Source organism: Lynx canadensis, chromosome A3 (genome assembly GCF_007474595.2).
Source record: "Lynx canadensis isolate LIC74 chromosome A3, mLynCan4.pri.v2, whole genome shotgun sequence".
Classification (NCBI taxonomy): domain Eukaryota; kingdom Metazoa; phylum Chordata; class Mammalia; order Carnivora; family Felidae; genus Lynx; species Lynx canadensis.
The window spans coordinates 109,674,564-109,693,401 of record NC_044305.1 but is presented as its reverse complement, the minus strand read 5'-3'; the positions used below and the strand labels follow the sequence as shown (position 1 = coordinate 109,693,401).

The window sequence follows — 18,838 nt, the reverse complement described above, 5'->3', positions numbered from 1 at the left end:
TTGAGCTCCAAAAGGAGGTCTGTGGGTAGATATTTCAATCTCCAAAAGAATATTCTCATAGTGACAAGATCACAAATAGTTGTTAGGTCTAAAACTGTTTAACTTATAACACACTGGGAAATAGAACACTAAAGTAAAAACAAACAAACAAACAAACAAAAAACAAACAAAAAAACCCATAAAACTGTGGAACTTAACCTCAATGGTAAACACTCTGAGTTCTAACAGGATCTCAGTATAAGCTCTTTCCAGAGTCTGTTCTCCATAGTCCTGGTAGTTAAGAAAAAGAGACTCTAAAAAACAGCAGCTATTAAATGGGAAGGATCGAGGACTAATAAAGGAAAGGTGAGGGGAGAGAGGATCTCAAGAACAGGTGACAAAGATGAGTCTGAAAAGAGGAAAAATTGGTGGCAGGACTCTGAACTCTTGGCTGGCTTTCCTTTTCCTTCTCTTCCTTCCTCTCACACCCTTCTCTCTCTCCCTCCCTCCTTTCCTGTCAAACAAGAAATTCTGCAGGCCTACTAGGTGCACTCTCTGTTCCTTTACATTCCTCACTAAATCCTGCCCACCTGCTATTGGATGAGATCAGAAACAGAGGAGCTAAGGAACAACAGGTGGCAAGAACGGGTGGGGGGAGGGAAGGAGGGAGGTAAGAAAATGTCCACTGAGAACACATAGGGAAGGAGCATTATTTAAATCATGGGAATGATCAGCACTGCAGTTTTCTCTTCCACATCTTCATTACTTCTCCTTTTTTCCTGATTTTCTTTTTTGAGCCTCAATTCTCTTCCATGCTCTTCATAGAAATGGGGATAAGCGAACTGAATTTTAGTATAATTGTTTTATTTCAATTTATTTCAAAGAGTATATATTCTTCTGCCAGTTCAAATGATAATTCCCTTAGCTTAGTAACACTCAAATAAACAATTCAGGGCTTATTCTCCTACTGTGTCATCTGTGATATAACCTTCCTGAAAGTAAAAATCACCTGGTAGCCGTTACAATAGATGAAAGAAGTTAAGCAACTATAGTATAAAGACTAAGTATAACAGAACACAGCATTTAGCACAAAAAATAATGCTTGTTGGGAAAAAAAAAGGCAACAAAATAAAAGAAGCTACTTACCTGAAAGAACAACTTCTACTAGGTCTCCTTCATGTATTTCATCTGCTGAGGTAATCAGCTGCAAAATATTTTCTGAGTTCATGTCATGGCGAAAGAGAAGAATTTTGTCATACATGCCAAAGAATCCACACTCTGGAAACTACAAGAAAACAGTCTTATATCAGTATACCCACAGGTTTCCAGTTTTATAAGTAAATGTCTCAATCTTATGAAATAATTTTAAGTGTAGTTTTTAGCCTAACACGGTCTGAAAACAACTGTATTAATATCTAAAAGATCAACCATGGACTCAAGCATCCTTGGTTAATTGTCAAGCTCAAAAACAAAACAGCAAACTTAAATATAATCATTATCTTTAGTAAAAGCTCATGTCTCTTAAAAACACAGGATTTCTTTATTCAGTTATTGATGAAGAATATAATCTTGAACTTAGCTGCTACTCTATCTCACACAGCCTGAGAGATCAGCATTCTTTCCTGTCCTCTAGAACCGAGCTTCCTCTCTAGCTACTAGCCACATGCAGTTATTTTAATTAAAATTAAATAAAATTAAAAGTTCAGTTCCTCAGTCACTCTAGCTACATTACATGTGCTCAATCACCACCTTGGCTACTGGCTTGGCTACCATTTTGGAATGTGCAGATATAGAACAGTTTCACCATCACAGGAAACTCTACTGAATAGTGCTGGTAGAAGGTTAGCAATTCCCAAACTATAGTCACAAGAGTATCAATTCCAATATTTTTGACAAATGCACCTACAGCCTCCAGCATTTACCTAATACTTTCCTCTTAGAAAACCTTTGGCCAGAGCAGGAGACTTGCAGATCTGTTCATATATACCCTATGTATATTATTTCAAGGCTTCTACAGTTTGTGACTACAGAGCTGACACTTTGGGGACTGGCATACCAAGGACTAAAAATATGAAGGTATGAACTCTAAAAGTTTTTATAGTTAATAAAGTTATGTAAGGGAAACTTGTAAGTCTTTGCCTCACAAAATAACTGTTTAATTTCTAAATCAAAATCAAGACCATCTTCTAAAATATCAGTGCCTTGGGAAATGCTGCTCAAAGTATTTCAAATTAGTTTATCTCAGGATTGTACACTCTCATTGACTTATTTTGGCTCCTCACAGAGAATCCTTTGATGGACTATATAGTATGTCACTGGCCTGCACTGAATGGTCTGATATGTATGTCATACTAAACCATAAATGTATCTATTGCAGGGATGTTGCTGAGGATACGGACCTACTTCATATGGTAGCCCTTCTTTGTGAGGACTCATAAAAGACACTTATCTGGTTGGTTTTAGAATATGAACAATTTGATCATGTAACTAATCATGTTTACTTTGCCCACTGGAAAAAGCAAAGTCAAATATGTAGTTCACTTCCAGCGTGAGTCTAGGATCTTAGGCATGTGTTTTAGGTGGAGATACCTTCTCCTTATCTTCTGAATTTAATTTTCCCATTAAAAATTCTTGTATATTTCTCTAAAAAGGTCTAAATTTTATTGGAAAATACTAAATTAACAAATTTAAAATAATGACTTAATTAGAAATTTGAGTTGATTTGAATTTTTTTAAGCCTGAGTAAATAATGAAAAAGTACAGAAATATTCAGAATCTTTATATTAGTTCTCCTTTCAATTATCTGAGTTACCAATAATACTTCCAAAACTTTATAATATGCTTTAAACATATACCTAACAGTACATAATTTTCAACTGAAAATATAAAAGTAGGGGTGCCTGGGTGGCTCAGTTTGTTGAGTGCCCAACTTCAGCTCAGGTCATGATCTCACGGTTGGTGGGTTCAAGCCCTGTATCAGGCTCTCTGCTGTCAGCACAGAGCCCACTTTGGATCCTCTGTTCCCCACTCCCCTTCTCAAAATAAACAAACTTAAAAGAAAAGTACAGAATCAAAAATGGAGTTTTATTTAATATTAAAACTTGAAATTAAAATTTTATGAAGTATCATCAAATTAGAAAATCTCCATAAATTAGTTGCAACAATTCTTAAGTATTAACAAAAAAGATTCCACTTTCCATCCTTATAAAAATATCTAACAAAATATTTGTATGAATAAAATTCCTTTTAAAAATTCACATTTCTGCATGTCTTCTATGTGCAAGGCATTGGCCCCATGGTTTCTAAAGGTAAGACAGCCCCTCCCCTCCCAGAAACTTACAATCTAGTAGGAAGATGGAAATAAAACAAATATATAACCTGATAATGGAAATGACAAAAATGAAAAATAAATAAAATTCTAGAAGAGGGAATAAAAAACTTTAACTGGGAAGGTGGAATGTCACTTTAACAGTGATATTTGAAGAGAATCATAAAAAGAAAAGCAGGATTTCTATGGGCAGAAAGTGAAAGTGAAAGTACAAGGGTCATAGCTGAGAAAATACAAGGTAAATGGGACAAAGTAAGTGGACCCCTATGACTGAAGAATGAGGGGACGGCTGTGCAGAAAGAGGGCAAAAATGCACACAGGAGCTCAAAGGGGGCTATACTTAAAGAAACTCGGGAGTCAACAGAATGGGGTTCAGGCTTTGCCACCTACTAACTATAGAACCTTAGATAAGCTACTTAACCTCCCTATGCTCAGCTTCTTGTCTATAAATTTGGAATAAAAAGGGTACTGGCTTTATAGGATTCTTGTTAAAATTAAATTACTTGATGTTATAAAATAGTACCATGATCAGTAAATGCTAGGGGCTCATATCCCATACGTTAGGGGGTGGGGAGGAGAGAGAAAGAATACCAGAACAAGGCAGTGACATGATCAAATCTGTATCTTAAAAAGAAACAGGATGAGACCAGAGCAAGCTCCTAAAGAAGACTGAAGCCATTGGTCAGGAAAGAGGCATCAGGGTCTGGACTATTCAGTAAGAAGAAGGAAAGCAAGACAAGAAAGAACACTTCTAAAATCTATCTTTGGCAAATTACAGGTATCATTAGCATTGTTTTGACCAGCCCAGAAGTCCCAATAACTAAAGAGCTAAATAAACACATTAATGACAGAAGAAAAACGTTTAAAAATGTGTGGCTGAGAAAAAAAAATGTGTATAAAATAATCTTCTTGATAAACACATGACCTAGTGAATCCATACTGGCATTAAGAAACCGAAGAGCAAATAAAAAAAAATGATAGGGAGTATTAAGAATATTTACTTGAAATAAGCATTTGTGTACCAGGTTAGAAAGCCCTCAATGATAAAGAATGAAGTAATTTTCTGGACTAGCAAATGTTTACATACTTTCTTCATCTATATGTTTGAGAAACTACAGAATTCCAAGAGAGGAAAGTGTATTAAATAGCTTGTAAAAAATAGATTTCTGCTATTCACCAATTATGACTTATAGGTGTGTTTCGTGGAATATTTAAGAATCATCTGAAAGTGAAGAGTCAGCACAAAATGAAGTAACAGAAAGTAGGGCCTGAAAAAAAGCAAGAGAATATTAAATACTGACCATCAGAGAAACAATGTACCCAAGCTTTAAAAACATTTTGAGGGGCGCCTGGGTGGCGCAGTCGGTTAAGCGTCCGACTTCAGCCAGGTCACGATCTCGCGGTCCGGGAGTTCGAGCCCCGCGTCAGGCTCTGGGCTGATGGCTCAGAGCCTGGAGCCTGTTTCCGATTCTGTGTCTCCCTCTCTCTCTGCCCCTCCCCCGTTCATGCTCTGTCTCTCTCTGTCCCAAAAAAAAAAAAATAAAAAAATAAAAAAATAAAAAAAAAAATAAAAACATTTTGAAGTCTTAAGGCATGTGTACACTAAAGATAAACATCTAAAAAGAAGAAACAGGGAAATAAACCATGAGCACACAGTTTAAAAGATCTAAAAAAGATTATACTGAGAAAATGCCCCCATAAAAACCCCAAAACCAAATGATTTGAATATACAGGTATTGACTATTCATCATTTTTAAAAATTCAGAAATAAGATTTTTTTAATGTTTATTTTTTTTTTTTCAACATTTATTTATTTTTGGGACAGAGAGAGACAGAGCATGAACGGGGGAGGGGCAGAGAGAGAGGGAGACACAGAATCGGAAACAGGCTCCAGGCTCTGAGCCATCAGCCCAGAGCCCGATGCGGGGCTCGAACTCACGGACCGCGAGATCGTGACCTGGCTGAAGTCGGACGCTTAACCGACTGCGCCACCCAGGCGCCCCTTAATGTTTATTTTTAGAGAGAGAGAGAGAGAGAGAGAGAGTGTGTGTGTGTGTGTGTGTGTGTGTGTGTGAATGAGTGAGCAGGGGCGGTGCAGAGAGAGGGAGAGAGAGAATCAGGCTCCACGCGTCAGTGCATAGCCCAACATGGGGCTCAATCCCACCGTGAGATCATGACCTGAACCAAAATCAAGAGTCAGAGGCTTAACCAACTGAGCCACCCAGGCGCCCCCAGAAATAAGATTTTCAAGCAAGAGTAAATTCTTAAGCCATGTCTCAATTCTAACCATACACTAGAATCACCAGTGGACCTTAAAATGAAATATGCTAAGGCTCTCTTCCCAAGTTTATGGTTAAGTTCTGTGGAATGAGTCATGGACATCTGAATTTCAAGTTTACTTTTACATTATTCAATACATTTGTTATGTATACTCTTTTTAAAAAACAGATTTTGTTTTTAAGAACAGTTTTAGTTACAGAAAAACTGGGATAATACATAGAGATCTCATATACCCCACACCTAGTTTCCCCTATTATCAACATCTTATATTAGTATGGTACATTAATTACAACTTAATGAACTAATATTGATACATTCTCATTAACTAAAGTCCATACTTTATTCAAGTTTCCTGAGTTTTTACTCAATTTCCTTTTTATGTCCCAGGATCCTACACAGGATACCACATTATCTTTCACTGTGATGTCTTCTTAGGCCACTTTTGGCTGTGACAATGCTTTCTCAGACTTTGCTGTATTGTGTGAGGATGCCACCATTAAAATATATCTGATGTTTTTCTCATAATTAAAATGGAATTATGAGTTTTGGGGAAGAAGACCACAAAGGTAAAGTGCCATTCTCCTCACATCATATCAAGTGTACCTACTACCAACATGATTTATTGCTACTGATGTAGACCTTGATTATCTGGCTAAGGTAGTATTTGTCAAGTTTCTTCACTGCAAAGCTATTTCCTCTGAACCCCTAATACTGTGCTCTTTGGAAGGAAGTCGCCGTGTGCAGTCCACCCTTAAGGAATGGCAAGTTACATTCCTTCTCCTTGAAGGCAGAGTATCTATATAAATTATTGGGAGTTCTTCTGCATGTGAGATTTATCTATTTTCCCCCATTTATTTATTCATCTAATCATTTTTAAACACACACACGCACGGCCTCAGATATTTACTAATACTCTGGGATACAATATACACTCTTTAAAAATAGAATTTTATTTATTTTTTAATGGGCAATTTTTTCACATGGTTCAAAATTTTTACAGTACAGAAGAGTAGAGTGCAAAATCTATGCCTGAGTTTCCAGTTATCCCTGCCATAGTCAACACTGTTGCCAGTTTTCCCTAGCATCCTTCTGAAGATATTTTATGCATAAAATGTTCTTATTCTTTTTTAAATTTATTTTTGAGAGAGAGTGCATGGCACGCATGTAGGAGAGGGGCAGAAGGAAAGAGGGAGGCAGAGGATCCAAAGCAGGCTCTGCACTGACAGCAGAGGGCCCGATGTGGGGCTCCAGCTCACGAACCACTAAATCATGACATGAGCCAAAGTTGGACACTTAACCAACTGAGCCACCCAGCCATCCCTCTTCCCTTTTTCTTTCCTTCTTTCTCTCCTTTCTTCCTTTCTTTCCTATTCTATTCTATTTTTTAATTTATTTTTACAATTGCATAGTTTTATTTTACCAGTTTCCCACTGATGGGATATGGATCAAGGAATAAAACTAAGCCCAAACTGCTGAGTTCAAATCCTGATCATTTCACTTACTATTTAACCGTGGCTGACTTACTTAACCTCAGTTTCTCTATCTGTAAAATAGTACCCACTTCATAAGGCTGTCATCAGAATTAATGAATGAATACACATACAAAGTTAGAACTCCTGATCCATTTTGGGCACTCTATAAATCTTAGCTACTGTTTCAAATCTTTTTTTTAAGTTTATTTATTTTGAGAGAGAGTGTGTGTGGGTGCATGTGCACACACGAGCAGGGGAGGGGCAGAGAGCTAGGGGGAGAAAGAATCCCAAGTAGGCTACACACTCAGAGTGGAGCCCAATGTGGGGCTCAAAACCACCAACTGTGAGATCATGACCTGAGCTAAAATCAAGAGTCAGAGGTTTAACCGACAGCCACCCAGGTGTCCCTCAAATCCTTTATTACAAACAACACCCAATATATAATCTTACATACTTACTTTTTCTACTTTTTGAGTATATGATTAGGACTACTTCCTAAAAGTAGATTTGCTAGGTCTAAGAACATCCACATTTGACATTTTTAGATATTGCCAAAATTCTCTTTATAGAGGTCATACCAAGTTATATTTCCATAAGTAATAAACTGAGTGCTTGTTTTTTCCACATTCTAGTTTATAGTGTTGTATTAGCTTAGGCCGCATAACAAAATACAGACTGAGTAGCTTAAACAACACAAACTTATTTTCTCAAATTGCTGGGAGCTAGAGTCCTGAGACCAGGGTACTAGCATGGTCAAGTTCTAGTCAGAGGCCTCTTTCTGACTTGTAGACAGCAGCTTTCTTCGCTAAGTGCTCAGATGAGCTCTCCTTCCAAAATGCACATGGGGAGAGAGAGAGACAAACCTCTTTCTCTCTTCCTCTTCTTATAAAGCCACCAATCCTATCGAACTACAACCCTATGACTTCATTTAACTTTAATTACTTCCTAAAAATCCTATCTCCAAAGTCACACTAGGTGAAGGTTAGGGCTTCAACATATGGATGTAGGGGGTTGGGGTGGAGAGACACAATTTAATCCTTAGCAAATCTGTTAATATTAGGTAAAACATGGTATTTCAGTATAGTTTTAATTATGAGAAGTTGAACATTTTAAATGTTTGCTTATTTTTGAGAGTGCATGCACACGAGCAAGAGGGGGCAGAGAGAGAAGAAGACATAGGATCTGAAGCAGGCTCTTCACTCTTAGGACACAGAGAGCTCCCCACTGTTGATGTGGGGCCTTGATGCAGGGCCGGAACTCATGGAACCATGAGATCACAACCTGAGCTGAAGTCAGGTGCTTAAATGACTGAGCTACTCAGGTGCCCCAAGAAGTTGAACATTTTTTACATGTTTAAGGGACATCTGTATTTCCTTTTCTCTACACTGGTTATTCATATTCTTTACCCATTTCTAATGGATTGACAGATCTTTAAAACTCCAAATCCAACCATTCTTCAAAATGCATCTCATTATGGGGGCGCCTGGGTGGCGCAGTCGGTTAAGCGTCTGACTTCAGCCAGGTCACGATCTTGCGGTCCGTGAGTTCGAGCCCCGCGTCGGGCTCTGGGCTGATGGCTCAGAGCCTGGAGCCTGCTTCCGATTCTGTGTCTCCCTCTCTCTCTGCCCCTCCCCCATTCATGCTCTGTCTCTCTCTGTCCCAAAAATAAATAAATGTTGAAAAAAAAATTAAAAAAAAAATGCATCTCATTATGTGGGAAATACTTAGTAAGTCCTAGACAACATATCGAACACACACACAAAAAACACACTGTTTATTTAACAGTATATATGTTGAATTTCTCAAATGATCTGATGCAATAAAACATCCTATACAGAAAAAGGGAGCTTTACCAAAGCAACAGCATGGTTACCTAAGCCAGACTCCAGCAGAATAAAGAACAAAAGAGAACTTTTTTTCCCTTTCAAAGTTGTATAATTTTAAGAGGAAGAAATATTCTAGCAAACTAATGAAAATCAGTTCTTGACTATATTTATGAATCGACTGTTTTTATTGGGCTTTCTCTTTATCATCCAGAATGCAAGTCTTAGCTAATAAAATGGTATAATGCTTTCTAAGCATTCTACTTTCACAGGGAAGAAAGCAATTTTGCAACAAGATTAAAAGAGCAGCAGAGGTGGTAACACGCTTAGTAACTGTCAGTTATTGTCAAGGGCTATTGCATATCCTAAACTAAGGTTCTCAATCAGGGCAGTTTTTTCCCCCAGAAAGTATGTGGTGATGTCTTGAGACACTTGGGTTGTTACAACGTGATGTACTGGCATCAAGGGGGTAGAGACCAGGAGTGTGGCTAAACATCCTCTGAGGCACAGGACACTTCAGAGAACAAAGAATTATCCATCCCAAAATGTTGATAGTGCTGAAACTGAGAAACCCTGCTCTGGGCAACAAAGGGGTCAAGAATACTGAGAGACTGGAAAATGTGGAAGGAAGTTAACAAAGTTCTGAAAACTAGACATGCCCATATTTCCTTCCCTAGCCTACCTCAGCCTTGATTAAGAGAAGAAAAGAGGAAATGAAAGAAACAGCAAAAGAGCTAGCAAGGTAGCGCAAAATAGGCCTTTAATTTGACTTCATTCCAAGTTGCCCCAGGCATTTCTACACTTGCTTTCTACAGATTGTGCCAAATGAAGTCTTTTTCCAGTCCATATGGGAGAGTAATGGAATTTCATTGTAAGTGAAATTCTCACCCCTTATGCACTGCTCTCTTTGCCCACTTCACATTCTGTACATCTTTACTTTTGCAGTAAAGACAACTTCAATAATAAAAAACAGATCTTATCTTTCAATAGCCATTTTATGGAAGCTACTTTTGATAGTATTAATTTGTTTGTAATTAAAAGTTCCCTTGCTTCCGGGGCGCCTGGGTGGCTCAGTCGGTTAAGCGTCCAACTTCAGCTCAGGTCACGATCTCGCGGTCCGTGAGTTCGAGCCCCGCGTCAGGCTCTGGGCTGATGGCTCAGAGCCTGGAGCCTGCTTCCGATTCTGTGTCTCCCTCTCTCTCTGCCCCTCCCCCCTTCATGCTCTGTCTCTCTCTGTCTCAAAAATAAAATAAACGTTAATTTAAAAAAAAAAAAGTTCCCAATACTTGCAAATAAAACTCCTTCAAGCAATACTATAACTTGAGAGATATTTAATGTGAACAGTTTAAAGTTCATGTCATAAAATTCATGTCATGTCATAAAATTCTATCAGTAAAATGTTAGATGAGGTAGAAGTTTTCAAGTTTTTAATTCTACTTGGTCAAATACAATTTTTACACGTTAACAAGCTTCAGAATTTAACATTATCTGAACAAAAATTTATTACTGTACACCTTTTTAAAGGACTATGGGGTTTTCTAGGTGCAAAGGGAAACCACTGGAGTGTTTCAATGGACATCTAATTTTAATAAAAACAGTTTACATGGAAACATAATGAGTAAAATGCAATAATCTTAATTAGAATAGATAACTACACACACACACACACACACACACACACACACACACACACCCATGTAACTACCACCCAGCTCAAGATATAGAACATTCTCAGTGCCACAGGTTTATCTGTATTCACTTAATTTGAGAAGCTGAATACTAAGGTAATTTTAAAGTCTGATGTCAAGTAAATCATAGAAAGTCTAATAATAAACCAGGTCATAGTAAATAAGCTCCACAAGGGCAAGGGCATTCTCTTTTCATGCTCCCTACTGGACATCCAGTACCTAGAACTTGGTATTTAACTTACTGGAAAAAAAAAAAAAAACCTGTTGATTACAGAGCAAAGGTAACGAGTTTCACACTAATATAATTCCCAGAAACAAATACACTATTTAACATCATTTTTAGGGAAAGTATGTAGTTGAAGAGAAGAATTTCAAAGACTATTTCTTTTATTCATGTATTTTGTTTATTTATTTATTTTTGAGATAGAGAGTACAAGCAGCGAAGGGGCAGAGAGAAAGGGAGGGAGAATCCCAAGCAGGCTCTGCACTGTCAGCACAGAGCCCAATGCGGGGTTTGAACTCACAAACCCTGACATCATGACCTGAGCCAAGATCAAGAGTAGGACACTTAATTGACTGAGCCACCCAGGGGCTCCCAATGACTATTTTTATATACAGATAGTAGGCACCAGGGTCTAGATGAGTCAATGAGAAAATTATTCAATGTTTACTCTGAATTTATTCTTAAAAAAATTTTTTTTAAATGTGTATTTGTTTTTAAGAGAGAGAGAGTGCACTTCAGCGGGGAGAAGCAGAAAGAGAAGGAAAGAGAATCTGAAGCGGGCTCCAGGCTCTGAGCTGTCAGCACAGTGACCAACACAGGGCTCGAACTCACAAACCCCAAGATCATGACCTGAGCACAAGTCAGACGCTTAACTGACTGAGCCACCCAGGTGCCCGTACTCTGAACTTATTCTTCACTTTCATTATTAATCTCCAACCCAGGATTTTCTGGATATGACATAGTAGAAGAGCTGCTTCATTTAACACCATTTCTCTTTGACACAAAACAGAGTGATCTTTTTCCGTTACCTTTTTTCCTTGTTTTGCTATTAGTTCTGATTATCTTTCATTCAAACTTCCTGGAACTTTCTAGTCTATCCAACATCTTAACCTGAATATCCAGAAGAATTAAAAAAAAAAAATCTTTCTTCCGGTTTGAGCCTCCAGATTAGTAATGGTTGCCTGGCACTATTTTGCCAAGACAAAAATGCAGGCTAGATGTCACCTAGCCACTGCAACACAGCTGTAGTAGAAAGAATAGAGCAGAAAAAAAAAACAAAAAAACAAAAAACAAAAAAAACAACAACAAAAAAAAAAACCAACACATAATGACAACCGGTTTCCAGAAGACAAAAGATACAGCTGGGGTTTTCGCTCTACTTTGGCAGGACCTGAAAATTATACCTAATCCATGTCTGCAGAAACAATGTATTCAGTTGGCAAGTAGACCAAAATCACTCCTAAACTAGGATACATAACCAAAGACTCTTTAGGTCTAGTGTCATGTAAATGGTCAAAACTAAAAACAAATGTTTTAAATCAGCTAAAAGCAGAGTCTGCTCTAGTAAGATTCATTTCAATTTCAGTAAACACCATCACAGCTTAAAATGAATTGCTGTTGGCCAATTTCCTACTCCTATTACATCTATTATATTCATTCAACAAATTAACACAATAGCAGTAGCGTCACAGTGCTATTTTCTTTTTTTTTTTTTTTTTAATGTTTTATTTATTTTTGAAGGAGAGAGAGACCGAGCGTGAGCAGGGGAGGAGCAGAGAGAGAGGGAGACACAGAATTTGAAGCAGGCTCCAGGCTCCGAGCTGTCAGCCCGGAGCCCGACGCGGGGCTCGAACTCACGAACTGGGAGATCATGACCTGAGCCGAAGTCAGACGCTTAGCCGACTGAGCCACCCAGGCGCCCCCACAGTGCTATTTTCTAAGCTTCTTGGCAATATGAAATCAAGAAGGTGGGGAACTAACACTGAGAGTAGTTACTATGCACCAGGCATCATGTAAAGCACTCATCATAGGCTACCTCATTTAATTTCCTCAAAACTCCTAAAACGAGTAATCCGAGTCCTCTAATAAACACTTAATCTCTATTTTTTATAGTTTGTCATATGCTAAATACTAAAATCAAAAAGCATAAGTAAAGCAATGTCAGTGTACTGAAAGAATGCTATACATGCTTTGGTATTTACTAAAAATTTAAGAACACTACAGTATCGATGATCTTCCCAGATCAGAGAAATTTTAAAACTGAGTATTACTATTTTGAGGGTACTAATTATATGCCAGACACTGAATTAAGGGCTTTACATTTATCACCATAACTTTTTAATGAAGGTAGGAATCATGATCCCCATTTTGCAGATCAAGATCTGAAGGGGCACCTGGGTGGCTCAGTTGGTTAAGTGTTTAACTCTTGATTTCAGCTCAGATCAAGATCTCACAGTTCATAGGATCGAGCCCCGTGTTGGGCTCTGTGCTGACAGTGTGAAGCCTGCTTAAGGTTCTCTCTCTCCCTTTCTCTCTGCCCCCCAAAATAACACACACACACACACACACACACACACACACACACACACACAAATCTGAAGTAACTGACCCGAAAAGAGTCTATAATCATAAAGCAAGAAAGTGAAAGAATTCAAAATCTCCAACTGAGTCTGTCTCTTTGGCTTTAGAACAGTGCTACCTCTTTCTTGGATTATTTTTTTAAACATATGCCAATAACAAAAAATAACAGTACAGGTTTAAACACTAATGTAATTTTGACATTGAGAATCCATGCACAATCACTGTAAGATGGGCAAAGCTTTTGACCTGTTCCCTCTGTTTTGATTTGCTCATTCATTGTAATTTGACTCTTTGATAGTGACCTCCTAGCAGAGGTCCGGTTTCTGCTTGGCTCAACCCCAACTCTACCTCCTGGTCAGATCTGTCTGCCTTCTCAGTTCTCCTGATAGCCACTCTCACTAGCCCTCTGAGTTTCACCAGTTTAAGAATTCTCTTCAGTGGATAAACTCCTAGAGGGCAGAGATACTGTCTGTTGCTAAGTCTGCTTTATAAGCTACTATGTAGATAGAGGAATCTAATGTGTAAGTCTAAAAATTTACATTCATTCCTGAAACTAATATAAATTGCATGTCAACTAGATTTCAATAAAAATTAAGATTTACATTGTATAATTATTTCCATGCTCACAACAGAAACTGTATACTATACTTAAACACACCCAAGCCAAACTAGAAATCCTACCTGAAAGCTCTCAAGCTACAATTCACACCAAGATATTCATATTCACTACTTATTCAATTTTTTTAATGTTTGTTTATTTTTGAGACAGAGTGTGAGTGGGGGAGGGGCAGAGAGAGGGGGGACAGAGGATCTGAAGCAGGCTCAGTGCTGATAGCAGAGAGCCTGATTCGGGGCTCAAATACAGGAACCGTGAGATCATGACCTGAGCTGAAGTCCTAGGCTCAACAGACTGTGCCACCCAGGCACCCCTAATATGACCCTACAATAGTAACAGAAGTTTTTTTTATTTCTCCAAAGTTCAGAAATTCTATTTCTACATAGTTTAACTCAGGGTTTTTCAACTTCAGCACTACTAGCATTTGGGGCCAGATAATTCTTTGCTGTGGGGGGCTTCCTGGTACATCAGAGTAACATCCCTGCCCTCTACCCTTCAGATGCCAGTAGCACTCCCTCTCCCCATTAGTGACAACCAAAAAAAGTCTCCAGATATTGCTAAAGGTTGTCAGGGATCAAAATCACTGGTTTAATTTAATCTTATACATTAAAATTAGATATTGGAACTATAATACCTGCCAATTAAGTAGTGCTAATCTACAGTCTTACATTAAAATTAGATATTGGAGCTATAATATCTGCTATTTAAATCGTGCTAATTTACATTCTTACAAGGAAAAAGGAAAAAGTTCACTGATGTCCTCAGAGCGAATAACTTTGAGAATTTCAAGTATTTCAAGAAGCTGGCCTTTTGCACAATCCCAGGAAGAAAGAGTTCTTTGAACTAAATATCTGAAAATCTAAACTAGTCAGAGCAGATTGGACACAACTAAGGAACTGATACATGAAATGGATCAGAAAAGAATATTGGTGCTTATCTGCTTATTTCTTTCTAGAAGTCATTTCATCACTAGAGGGAACTACCACTATAGATTATCTACAGTATTGTTTCAGCAGTAAAAGTACAGTGTGTCCTTTAAAAATGTCTACTGAGACTAAGGCATTTGCGGGGACAGAAAGGTGAATAAAACAGAACCAATCTCAATGTAATATAAATGTTGGACGCATTTCAAATCTTCAAGGAAAGGAAGCTGAATTTTTGGCTTATGTTAAAGACAACAACAACAACAAAAGAAACTCCACCCACTCCACCCTCTGGATGTGTCATGAAATTGGACTGAATTCAAAGAGTGACCACTTTCGGTCACATCCAAGTTTTAAGCAAAGCTCAACTATAAATGATCTGTTAGATATTTTCTTGGAAACAAACAAACAAAAAAAAAACTTTGGTGTATATGTATTATCTGTGTTAGTTACAATTCAATCCCATTTCTAATTATAAGCCTGAAATCATTGATTGTTCTCTATTTCTATGAAGTTTTACCACACCCTCATCTATACTGGAAATACCAATTTCATTTTTCCCGATTGAACAACATAACTAACCTGTATTTATTACTACATTTTGAACATTTCCCCGCATGCCTGTTTACTAATTTAAAATTTTTGTGAATTTATTCTTGTATCATTTGACTAAATATTTAGAGATCAGTGTTTTTCTTGCCAATACATGAACTCTTTGCAGAATAAAGATATTAACCTATAGAATACTTGTGTAGTATTTACCCAATCTTATTTTTGTTTATATTGTTTTAACATATGTAAATACTTTAATTTTCAACTCAAATCTATAAATGGTTCTTTAAAAAAATTTTTTTTTAAATGTTTTTATTTTTGAGACAGAGAGAGACAGAGTGTGAGCAGGGGAGGGGCAGAGAGAGAGGGAGACACAGAATCCGAAGCAGGCTCCAGGCTCTGAGCTGTCAGCACAGAGCCTGATGCATAAATGGTTCTTTTTCCTTGTGTTTCCTTTTCCTGATCTGAAAGTGAGATATCTGTAAGTATGATGAATATTCAATTCCATTTTATTCTAATTTTCCTTTGATTTGAATCTCATACTTAACCTTTAATTCCTCTGAAATTTATCCTGGTACCAGATATTAAGTGCCAGGTCTATGTTAATGCCCCTTTCACTGATTAACTTGTTTTCTAAACACTTTTTTTGAGAGAGAGAGAAAGTGCATGCAAGCATGAGCAGGGGAGGGGATCTGAGAGAGGAAGAGAGAATCTTAAGCAGGCTCTCTATGCCCAGCACAGAACCCAACCCAGCAAGGAGTCTGACAAGGAGCTCAGTCTCACAACCATGAGATCATGACCTAAGCCAAAATCAATAGTTGGATGCTTAACTGACTGAGCCAACTAGGCATCTCTTCTAAACTCCATTTCTGAAAAATGATTCTCCTTTATTCCTCATTTCCTTAGCCACATACTTAAAAGTACTGTGGTTCTATTACTGTTTAAGTAGTATATAGTTTCCATTACTGTAGCTTTTTTTTTCTCTCTTTCTCTTATTTTTCAGACTTTTAACTTAATGCTTTCGATTACTTTTTATCCTAAATAAACTTTAGAAAAATACTGTCATGGTAAAAAGAATCCCAATAAAATCTTGAATGGAAAATTTAATTTAATTCGGGAAGTAGAAATTATATATGATTGGTCTTCCTTTTTCGGGAATATGAGTATACATTTATTTCACAAAGTCTTTTATTAACCACTTCACAAAATTTTTAAATTTTATTTATATTTGGATTCATCCATTCTTAAGACAGTTATCAATAAATACTTTGATCAAATAAATACTTTGATCATTTTTTTTTCCTAATGGAGATAGTATTCTTGGTTAGTTTCCATGTCCTTCTTTTTTCTTTAATTTTTTTTAACATTTATTCATTTTTGAGAGACAGAGCATGTGAGTGGGGGAGGGGCAGAGACAGAAGGAGACACAGAATCGGAAGCAAGTCTCCAAGCTCCAAGCTGTCAGCACAAAGCCCACCACAGGGTTCAAACTCACAAACCGAAATATGAGATCATGACCTGAGCTGAAGTCGGATGCTTAACTGACTGAACCACCCCACGTGTCCTTCTTTTGATATCAAAAGTTTCAATTAACTATCCCTATGCCTTTAAAGTAGCTCTATAGGCTCCTTCTGCCAGTTTTATTCTTCGGAATGTGCATACTGTACAGGAATATCCTAATTCCATTATATTAGATACAACAGTCTAAGGGTATAGAAACACCGACAGGCATGTTTACTCACTGCTCAATAATAGTAATTAAGTACTTAAATCAGTTGAACTCACAATTATTATTCTGAAGTCACATCTGTAATCACCATTAATCTAAAGAATCACAGAACTACTGGGGCGCCTGGGTGGCGCAGTCGGTTAAGCGTCCGACTTCAGCCAGGTCACGATCTCGCGGTCCGGGAGTTCGAGCCCCGCGTCAGGCTCTGGGCTGATGGCTCAGAGCCTGGAGCCTGCTTCCGATTCTGTGTCTCCCTCTCTCTCTGCCCCTCCCCCGTTCATGCTCTGTCTCTCTCTGTCCCAAAAATAAATAAACTTTGAAAAAAAAAAAAAATTTTTAAAAAAAGAATCACAGAACTACTTCATCCCCTGAGGAATATAGTACAATATTCTAAGACAAAAACACAGGTTTTCAGGAGCTAAAGAATGCACGTGAAATAGACACTAACAGCCCAAGAATAGGTGATTAAATAAACCACAGAACTGATATACCATTAACCTCCAATTTTCTGTACCTTTAAAAGGAGCATTTGCAGAGTGAACAGAAAATTGTGAATAATTTACCTACACAGATTAAGAAAACTCAGTTGCCTTCTACACAGCAGAAAACAGTTTATGACCTGTGTATATTCTGTAAAGCACAAAAGCAAAACATAAACTCAACTACTAGTAGTTTTCACTCATTTCTGGATCACTACTAATTTCCAATAAACTCACAGAAAAGCGTTCCCAAAGTATGTGTGACTAAAGTTTTTTCACTTTAGAAACCACTAAGATCAGATTAATAAATAATATTATTGACGAACTAACAATGAGATTGCTATGCTAGGTGCGGGGCTGTTTTATAAATGTACCATTTAGCGTACATACACACACACAAAGCTATGAAATGAGCACTTTTAAACCTCATTTTTTAGATAAGAAACCAAGGTTACACAACTAGTAAGTGGTAGAGATAAAACCCAAATTTGACCTCAAAGCTCCTATTAAAAAAAAGTTTATTTTTGAGAGAGAGACAGAGTGCAAGCGGGGGAAGAGCAGAGACAGAGGGAGACACAGAATCCAAAGCAGGCTCCAGGCTCCGAGCTGTCAGCCTGACGCGGGGCTCAATCTCACAAACTGTGAGATCATGACCTGAGCCGACGTTGGACGCTTAACCGACTGAGCCACCCAGGTGCCTGCCCCTCGAAGCTCGTATTTTTTTTAACAACCATACTATACTGTTTCATATGAATTTATTTTGTTTATTCAACCAAAAAATATTTGTTGAACATCTATTGTGGACACAATGTCTGACCTTACAGAGCTTACGATTTTTACGTTCAAGTAAAAGAACAATCACAATCAATACAACAAAACTTTAAATATAAGTTGTCCAGGAGTAAAGAGCATAGCACACGGTAATTAAATGGATATACAAAAAATGTTATGTTTTACTATTCTCATAATCTCCATAAAAGGCAACTGATGGTTTAATGTACTATAAGAAAAATGATGGGGGGGATTGTAAAGGGATTACCATGAACAGAACAGAAATCACCATGAATTTCTTAAATAATTAGGTCTAACTCACCTAAAGTTTAGAGCACAAGGAAGCACAATCATACAGATTTATTCATTTAACCATGAAAAAAAAAAGGTCCACATGTACATAAATACACAGGTTTCTGACTACTGAGGATGTTAAAGGCATCTTGCTTTATCCATGCCACAAGCTATCAAAGTAGTAGCAGGGAACTGTACCAGCTGCTAAGGTTTATTTCCCCAGGCGAAGGGCTATAGTTGGTGATAATACAAGCAAAGGGTAAGGTTAAAACAAGTTTTCATAACTCCTGAATGAGATGGTAGTTCTTCCTTGAGTCATT

General features: G+C 37.6%; 1 protein-coding gene across 2 annotated transcripts in view; it reads right to left on the bottom strand.

Moving 5' to 3' along the window:
* Positions 1-18,838, bottom strand: part of PRKD3 (protein kinase D3) — an 89,065-nt gene that overhangs the window by 45,283 nt on the left and 24,944 nt on the right. For both annotated transcript variants that reach the window (XM_030311294.2, XM_030311295.1), the window contains exon 3: positions 1,126-1,264. In XM_030311294.2, the coding sequence (XP_030167154.1) occupies positions 1,126-1,264 (139 nt within the window). The remainder of the gene's footprint in view (positions 1-1,125; positions 1,265-18,838) is intronic.